General features: G+C 41.4%; 1 protein-coding gene across 4 annotated transcripts in view; it reads right to left on the bottom strand.

Annotated features, from left to right (window-relative positions):
• Positions 1-4,443: 4,443 nt before the first annotated feature.
• The window catches only part of LOC123747890 (carbohydrate sulfotransferase 10), a 257,272-nt gene continuing 252,722 nt past the window's right edge, over positions 4,444-8,993 (bottom strand). The window contains exons 6-7 of one of the 4 annotated variants that reach the window (XM_069305770.1): positions 7,246-8,371; positions 4,444-5,500 (exon numbers count right to left, since the gene is read on the bottom strand). In XM_069305770.1, coding sequence (XP_069161871.1) covers positions 7,294-8,371 — 1,078 coding nt within the window. In that variant the 3' untranslated portion in view covers positions 4,444-5,500; positions 7,246-7,293. Of the gene's footprint in view, positions 5,501-5,697; positions 8,372-8,993 lie in introns of those variants that run through there. The other 3 variants (XM_045730102.2, XM_045730103.2, XM_069305772.1) reach the window with 3 other exon arrangements.

The following is an 8,993-nucleotide window of genomic DNA, read 5'->3' as shown; positions in this document are numbered from 1 at the left end:
GATGGTCACGTGTATGAGGGAACTTGTAAGCAATGACTCCCATCCCTCCCCTTCCACCCCTGAACCCTCCAAACATGTGTTCGCTTGCCTATCAGGGAAAACTTCTAGTGATCTTGAAACCTTGTGTAGTGGAGCCCTTCCACGCAGGTTAACTGCCAACGCTGTGTTAAGGTATGTTCAAAACGACTCTATAGCTGAAAATGACAGACAAATTGTATTAGCCAATTGGAGGCAAATGTGTGACATTGGTAATAAACTAAGAAATGTTCCTGGACTTATATTGTATTGAAATAGATAATATATATTAAGTGGACTAATAATATCAATCTATATAATGCTTACTGTAAATGCACAATTAACTAAGTTATCCATCCTTAGCTGGAACATTGCATCCCTCAAAAAAAGGTTCTCAGATTTACATCACAAAGTAACAACTGAACACATCGATATTGTATGTCTCCAGGAGTGCAGAGTTCCCGCAAGAGCCTCACACCCGAAATTGCCCTCATTTGTTTCTTACAACCTCAGATCCAGTAACTCTTGCATTCTATATATTAAACAATCCCTATCCCATCAACTTCTGCCAGAAAAACAAACTGCCGGTCAACAGTATCATGGAGTGAGGATCTATGTGGGCAACTCTGTCCTCAATGTATTTAATCTATATGCTCCAGCAGGAAAGTTAAATTATATTGATCTACCGGCCTGCGCTCAAGCAGAGCCCACCATCATTCTTGGTGACTACAATGCTAGACACAAGGACATTGGTGGCTCTCGCTTCAGTAACGGTAATGGGAATCAATTACTGTCGCTACTAAATAGTCACCAAGATGTGCAGATTGTGGGCGACCTTGAACCCACGCATATTTGTGGAGGCATTTTATACCTCTGTGTTGGTTTCAACGTCTCTCACGTCTGGTGCACATTATCTATTGTAACAGATTTGTTGTCAGATCATCACCCTAGATTGACTACTCTATGTATCGGACACAGTATTCCTCCTGCTCGACGTGAAGACTTTGCTGCTCATGTGTCAGAGTGGTACAGCACTTATGATCCCTCCACAGTCCAGACATTTAACGACGGTCTAGTACAGAGCATTCAGATGTTTGCTGACCCTTTAGGTCGGCCTCCTGCATCCAATAGTCAGAACGATATGAAAAGTAAAAAACACCATGCCTATTACAATGACCCCAAACTGCGTACATTGAAACGCACTGCCAAAAGAATTGGACTTGCATATAGGGAAACACGTACGCCGGCAATGCTAAAGCTCTTTCAGAAAGCCCTAGCCAAGGCGAGGGAGTGCATGACAGAGCTCAGGCAAGATAACTGGGAAACTTTTGTTAACAGTCTCAACTCTCACACCCCACTCAGCAAGACATGGAAGGATATTAAAAGAATTAAAGGCGATAAGTACCACACCCTCACTCTCTACACAGAGCAAACGAGTTAGTCGATGCTTGGGCAACCACCTCTAGCTTCAATAATCTTCCCCCAGACACACAATTCAGGTTAAATGCTGGTTACGGAGATCGAGAGAGGCTCGTTGACTTCATGCTCCACAAGGAAGATGAATGCAACGTGCCATTTACTGAGTTTGAGTTACTTTCGGCCCTAAACAAAGGTAAAGCCACATCCCCCGGTGAAGATGGTATCACTTATGACATATTGCGTCTGCTCCCTTTAGTACCAGGGAATCCCCTGCTTGAGCTGTATAATATGAGCTATGTTACTGGGGAACTTCCTATCTCTTGGACCAACAGTATAATCATTCCAATTCCCAAGCCAAATCAAGAGAATGCTTTCCGCCCAATTTCCCTTACTAGCTGTATTTGCAAAACATTCGAGAGAATGGTCCTAAACCGTCTCCTCCATAGAATAAGAACCATGCTATCCCCCCAGATATATGGCTTTATGCATGTAAGGAGTGTGCATCATTGCAACACCACCTTTCTTATCCTGCACACTGACAGGTCATATACCACCTTCCTAGATCTCAAGTCTACCTTTGACATTGCAAACCGACATGTTATCTTGAGTGAGTTTGCGAGAATGAATATTGGTGGTCGGCTTCTTTGTTGGATCAGGGGTTACTTATCCAACAGGAAGTCATCTGTATTTTTCCAGGGGCGGAGGAGTGTAACAAGAGACTTTGAACTAGGTACTCCACGGGGAGGTGTCCTCAGTCCTACCTTATTTAATATCATAATAAACACGCTGTTAAACTCTGTACCGAGCAAACCCAACGTCCACATCATTTGCTATGCTGATGATATAATGATACACACCACTGGGTATACTAATACGCAGAACACTCTTAACTCTGTATTAGACACATGTCAGGACCAAGGTTTAGTTATCTCAGCAGAGAAAACAAAGATACACAATCGGCGTCCACGCAGGCAGGGAGGAGCTGTTCACAAGATGCAACTGTCTGATAGCTCCCAGCTTGACTATGTTAATAGATTCAAATACCTTAGCCTTGAGGTGCCACTGTATGGTGCTGTTGTATTCAGACAATGTCGTCAGTATAAAGAGAGGCTCAGAGCTCTCCAGGCTGTTGCAGGTTATCACTCAGGCTATGGTGCCAATGTCAGAATTGTAAAAATGATGTACCTTGCATTTATCAGATCTTTAGTTGATTATGCTGCACCTCTGCTTGTTTTGATGCCTGAAAGAAAGCTTGGAGGGCTTGAAAAATTGCAGAACGAAGCCTTGAGGATAATCCTTGAGTGCCCTCGTACCACAAAGATACTTAACATGAGAAAGGAACTTAATATTCCGAGCGTCGTTGATCATTTTACTGAAATTAACTGTCAAATTGGTATAAAAAATACTTAGGCTTACTCATCCTAATCCTTGCACAGAAACCCTCCAGAATTTTTTTATTGAAGGTCACCATTGTTCCAAATGGATAACTAAAACTGGAACTCAACTCAGAATGTATCAGATTTATAATTTGTACCAAGAGAGAAAACAACAACACTTTCCTGCACCATGGGAGATTACACCCTTTCCAATTTTAATCCCTCCCTTTCCACCAAAGAAGCAAATTAGAGATCAGCCCAAGCTTCGTCTTGAGGCAAAGCTCAACGCCTTAAGCCATATTGATGCTCTGTCCACAGATCATTCTCTCTCTCAAATCATATACACTGATGGTTCCCTACACCGCCCCACGGGTGCAGCTGGAAGTGCAGTTGTCCTGACAATGGGCGATGGCTTATATTTTGAGTGGGGAGTCCGTATAAACAACTGGGCCTCTACCATTTAGACCGAACTATTTGCCTTGCTTTTTGGTGTACAAGTCTCCAAAATTGATACATTAATTGTAAGTGACTCTTTATCATCCTTAATTGCTCTTAACTCTTTAAGACTGTAACATGCTCGTGTCTGAAGCTAGACACAAATATAACAAAATTAGTAATGATGGTAACAGAGTCCATTTCATGTGGACCCCATCTCATGTTGGCCTCCGAATGCATGATAGAGCTGATGAGTTAGCCAAAGAACCTGCCTTTAAAGGAGAAATTGAGTATAAAAACCTTGGATTGTCAATAAGCAATCTGAGAGCAGCAGTACACCGAGAACTTCAACAAAATCTTGTAGATCTGAGGTAACGTGACATCGACACCAGTAATTCCCTCTATCATCATACTATCATGCAAGTGGAGCCACACATCTATGGTTCATCCAATAAAATCAGCAGACTTCTAGATGTTACTACTGCTCGGCTTAGACTCGGTTACAAGTATGTCTGGGAATTCTCATTATCTGCTGATGGTAGACCTGACCAAATGTAAACTGTGTCAACAAAATTATTCGCACACCCTCCGTCACTAATGTGATGGAGCGCGAAAAAATACGTGAATTCAGAGACAATTCTATAACAAATGTTCCAAAGATGTGTAAATATTTCATTCAAAATTATCTGCTACCAGAAATCTTAGCTAAATATCCCCAGTTTGCTAATTGTAAGTAGTAACTAAGTGACTAACCTATCCACCGCTGCCCACTGGATGGGGGGGGGGGGGCAGCAGTGGATAGGGGGACAGCGGTTTCTAAATTAAGCAGCTGACATGTCAGTTGCTTAATTTAGAAACTGTACTTGTGGTCGATCTCGAACCCATTGATGATGTGACGATGTACATTGAATTTTGTAATTCGCTCATCAAGATTGTAACTTGCTTAGCTAAATTAATTCTGGAGTTCAGTCCCTGAGCCCATTATGTGCCTCTGTAAACCTTTCCACTACCACCCACATGATGGGTATGGGGTGCAATAATAAATATACTAAACTAACTTTTATGAATTATTGAAAAAAGAAGCTAGATTTAAGTGGACAGTAAGAGAGGAGAAGGCCTTCGGGAATATTAACCAGTCTATAGATTCTCCAGTGGTCACTAATTTTATTGGTAAACTCTCTTTAAAACTGGAGGTAGATGTTTCCCCAATAGGAGTAGGCTGTGTATTATTACAGGAAGTAGATGATTAGGATAAAGTAGTGTATTTTGTTAGCAAGAAATGATCTCCTGCAGAACAGAATTATTCTCAGTTAGACAAAGAAGCCTTAGCTTTGGTATATGCTGTAAAAAACTGAGATATTTTCTGCTTGGGTAGGAAATTTCTTGCTAGAAGAGACCACAAACGCCTGCTAGGATTGACTGGGAGAGGCAAACAAATTCCAGTTAATGCTAATGCTAGAATTCAACTAGAAAATGTATGTGGATACAACTAACCCTATGGACTCTGCAGTTAGTAATTCAGAAGAAGGTTCCCCAGAAGTAACAGGTCTGGAGTCCCAGTTGAGGAAATCAGGAAGAGTCATTCGACCGCCTGATAGACTTAACCTATAGAGGAGAGTTTAATTAAAAGGGGAGGAATGTTAGGAATAAGGAATTTTGTAGGATTCACGATTCTTCGCGGCGGGGATCGTATTCCAGGGACCTGCCCGAAACGCTACGCGTACTAGTGGCTGTACGAGAATGTAACAACTCTTGTATATATCTCAAAAAAAAAAAAATAAGTACAGTACTACATTGTAGGTTAGGTGTATTATGTTTTGAGCAGATGCTGTTTTGTTTATGAGCATTGTAAATAGTAAGTCATGTAACGTATACCGGTGACGTCATTGTTTGTTGTTGTTGGAATAAAGCCATGTGGAGCACACATTAGTTTCTCTTCCTGGCTAAACATTACATGAACCAATCCTGTTTCCTTGTTCTGCATCTTTGTTTTAGTATAAATTTTGTTGTGCCTTTATCGTTTATTTCACAAAAGTTGACAAACATCTCATTTACTTCCTTGCCTAAAGTCTTCCCAATGAAATTCATTAAAGACCTTTCTAAGTTCCTCATAATGTCCTCTCCTAAAATCAGGTTTTTCAGCTGCTTCACTTTCCTCATTTTCTTGTAGATTATAACTATAATCATTCTCTTCTAGAGTATAATGTAGGACATCACAATGACTTAGTGGTCAGAATTCCCATTGGTTTCCTTGTCTGAAAAGAATGAATATCTGTAAAAGAAGAATGAGGACCCGGAACCAACAAGTTTAACTTACAAAGAAAGTTCTGTACAAAATTGTGTTACATTCTGAATGCACTAATGATAATGTGTAATAGTTGCACTAATGCAACTATTACACAGTATTCAGAGGTGAATGGAATAACCAGTGCAAATGGGTTTAAAAATAAAAAATGCTCATAATTTTATTATAAAATATAATTGTACATGAGAATCCTGTACACAGTGAAATACATCATTTCTGAATACTTATTACATCATTTAACCTAAAAAAAAATGGCTGAATTAACAAATTTGTGGTGTATTAATGAAATCCTGTGCTTAAAACACATATGTGAAGGTGAGAATAACTTAAGCTACTTCATCCCCTTTTGTGTATATATATCTCAATAAACTTATTTCAGTTTCAATCACACAAATTTGTTTTCAAAGAGTAGTGTTTCACCGTGAATTTCCTTCTTAACTTCTGTGCTTTCATCCACTAATGATGGAGACATTTAAAGACAGACTCCATCATCAAGTTGAATTGAACTTGATGATGGAGTCTGTCTTTAAAAACATCTAAAACTAGAATGTTTAATTTTAGTGTTGGCTTTACTGTTCAATGTTTCCCACCAAGATTTTAGAAGTATAAAATAATGTACAGTAATTGTGTATTGCACTTTTAACTGTTGAATAAAGTGATCTAATTTTTTGTCCACAAGTTCAGGTTATATTATACTGTACTATACTGACGACGACGAGTCACAATAACGTGGCTGAAGATATGAAGACCAGACCACACACCAGAAGATGAGGAGACGACCACGTTTCGGTCCGTCCTGGACCGTTATCAAGTCAGTCAAGACCATTATCACATTCGGCTTTATAAAATAAAGAGGGATAGGTGTAAAAAATGGGTGAAAGAGGGGTAATAACAGAAGTAAGAATGGGAATGTAAGAAAAGGAAGAGAAAGAAATAGAGAAAAAAAGGGAAGGGTAGGCTTATGTTAGGTCACGTTTGTTAGAAAGTTTAGAACATTTGAGTATATACTGTGAGAGGGAAGAGTCAACAGCAACAAAGCCAGGACTCAGGGTCATGTTGGGTAGGTTGTGTATCAGAGCAACAAGACGGCGTCTGTGTAGAGTAGAGGCAGGAAAGATTATTTTAGAAGAAGACCAATCAATAGAATGATTAGAATCCCTTACATGACTGAAGAGAGTATTGTTAGTGTCTGCAGATTTAAAACTTGTTCTGTGTTCTTTAAGTCTGCCATTAAGAGTACGGCCTTATACACTTAATGTGTTAAGTGTATGGTGAGGACAAGGTGTAATTGTCCTCACCAAAGTATAGGTGAGGACAAGACGAACAGGAAATATAGTAGACACCAGCAGCATTAGAAGCAGAAGTGTGAACCAGATTAGTATGATAGGATAGGAACTATGAGGAGAAAGCACCAATCCATTACGACTATATAGCAGCTGGAAGGGGTCAGGATTTGGGATGGGACGGTGGGGGAGGAATGGTGTCCAACCACTTGTGGACGGTCGGGGATCGAACGCTGACCTGCGTGAAGCGAGACCGTTGCTCTACCGTCCATGAGTCTCATCACAATCGACTTAATAATGGTACAGGACGGACCGAAACGTCGTCGTCTCTTCATCTTCTAGTGTGTGGTCTGGTCAACATTTTGTTTCCAACTACTATACTAAAAATAAATGATTTAAAATTAAAACATACCTCTCATTTGAAGATTCTAGGAGCCACTCATTTTTGACGATAGTTTTATTAACTGGCTCTTGCCCCATTTTGGAATTGCCAATTGTCCTTGGGAGGTTCTATATCATTGCTGACCTCAACAGCTGCGTGCCTTTCACCCGTTAAGGCGAGACCCGTGTTAGAGCTGTCTGGTTCTGGGTATGGTACTTGTTCCCTTCCTGTATTCTCGTGATCTACCTTCAGTAGTGCTTGCTCCTGTGACTGCTCCTGCACATCCTGTAGGTGGTAAGGGCTTACTCGAGGAATATCGACCAAAAGGGCGGGGTCTATTGCCTCTTCTCCAGGTTTAGCATAGGCCATATGCTCCTCCAATGTATAGCCATAAAGCTGAAAGTCCATTTTGTATTTTTTGAACAACTCTAAAACCTGTGTTAAAGTGAGTTCTGAGAAGTATTGCCTCCGTATCTCTGGAGTGAGGGTGTAGACAACGTAGTCAGTGGTGTTGAGTGTCCCAAAACCAGCTCTTTTCCACGCCCACTGTACATCATTCCAGAGGGTCTCGTATTTAGTGACCATGTTGTATCCTATATGGCAAGGTGTACAGCGGCGCATCGTGGGCTGCCATGCGTCTTCCAGGTGGTGTGTGTCGTGTGCCAATAAAAACCTGACAAATTCCTCAAAGGTTGGCCCTTTGCCGTGGCCTGGTGCCTGACGGTAGGTTCGAACAATACGGCGTCCGTAGTGCAAATATCCGTGAGGATTTTTCTCTGGGTCCTCTAATATATGGCGGTAAGAGGCTAGAAGGCGATCAAAAGGATGGCGGGCCATTAAGATTGTCAAAGATTTTGCCAGCACAATTGGATACTTTTCCCACGAGCTTAAATATGGAAAATTGTGTCTGGCGATAGCAGCTGGAGGCTCATGAAGTCTGTGTAACTGGTGTTCCTCGAACCTGCCTGTAAGCCGAAGAAGACGCCGTGCAAGCCACTGGATCCCATTCCGGGCTGCCGGACACACAGCTAGATGATGTTTCTCTGATACCAATAGTGCTTGGTATAGAGGCGACTTTGGCATAGTGGCCAGCGTAGCCATGACATCAGCGCTTATATTTGTGCTCTTGTTACTTGACCACAGTCCCAAGTTCCACCTGCAACGAGAACATTTCACATGTTAATGAACAAATCCACAAGGGCCGTGATGAGGGTTCGAACTTACGCCCGGGATGATCCCACAAGTAGGTTCGAACCCTCATCACGGCCCTTGTGGATTTGTTCATTTGATGCATCACGCTATTGTGATTTCTGTGTGTATTCACATGTTGTACAGTAGTAGTGCACATTTCAGGCTTAATTCAGTATAATGTAACATTGGATATACAGCATTTTAATTACAGCCAAGAATGACCTACAGTTAGTCTCTTCATAAACTTGAGCCCAATAAGGTCCTCTCCAACACCATAGGCTGACTGTCAAGTGGCGTCACTGGTCGAGTACCACTCCCACTATTATACAGTACATCTCTCCTCACCACCACCACACACTTCACACCTGCATCTTCCTCCCTTTCTCAACCATTTAACTAAAAGCAACAGGACAAATATAAAGAAATTCATAAAAAATCAAGCAAATTGGACAGTTTTCTATAAGAAGTGCTGGACCAACCGGGCTGTGGTGAATATGTGGCCCTGCGAGCCGTTCCAAGCAACAGCCTGTTGGACCAAGCTCTCACATGTCAAGCCTGGGCTCGGGCCAGGCATGGAGAGCAGAACT

This window comes from Procambarus clarkii, chromosome 56, assembly GCF_040958095.1.
Source record: "Procambarus clarkii isolate CNS0578487 chromosome 56, FALCON_Pclarkii_2.0, whole genome shotgun sequence".
Classification (NCBI taxonomy): domain Eukaryota; kingdom Metazoa; phylum Arthropoda; class Malacostraca; order Decapoda; family Cambaridae; genus Procambarus; species Procambarus clarkii.
The sequence above is the reverse complement of the archived record's forward strand: the minus strand, read 5'-3'. Positions and strand labels throughout refer to the sequence as shown.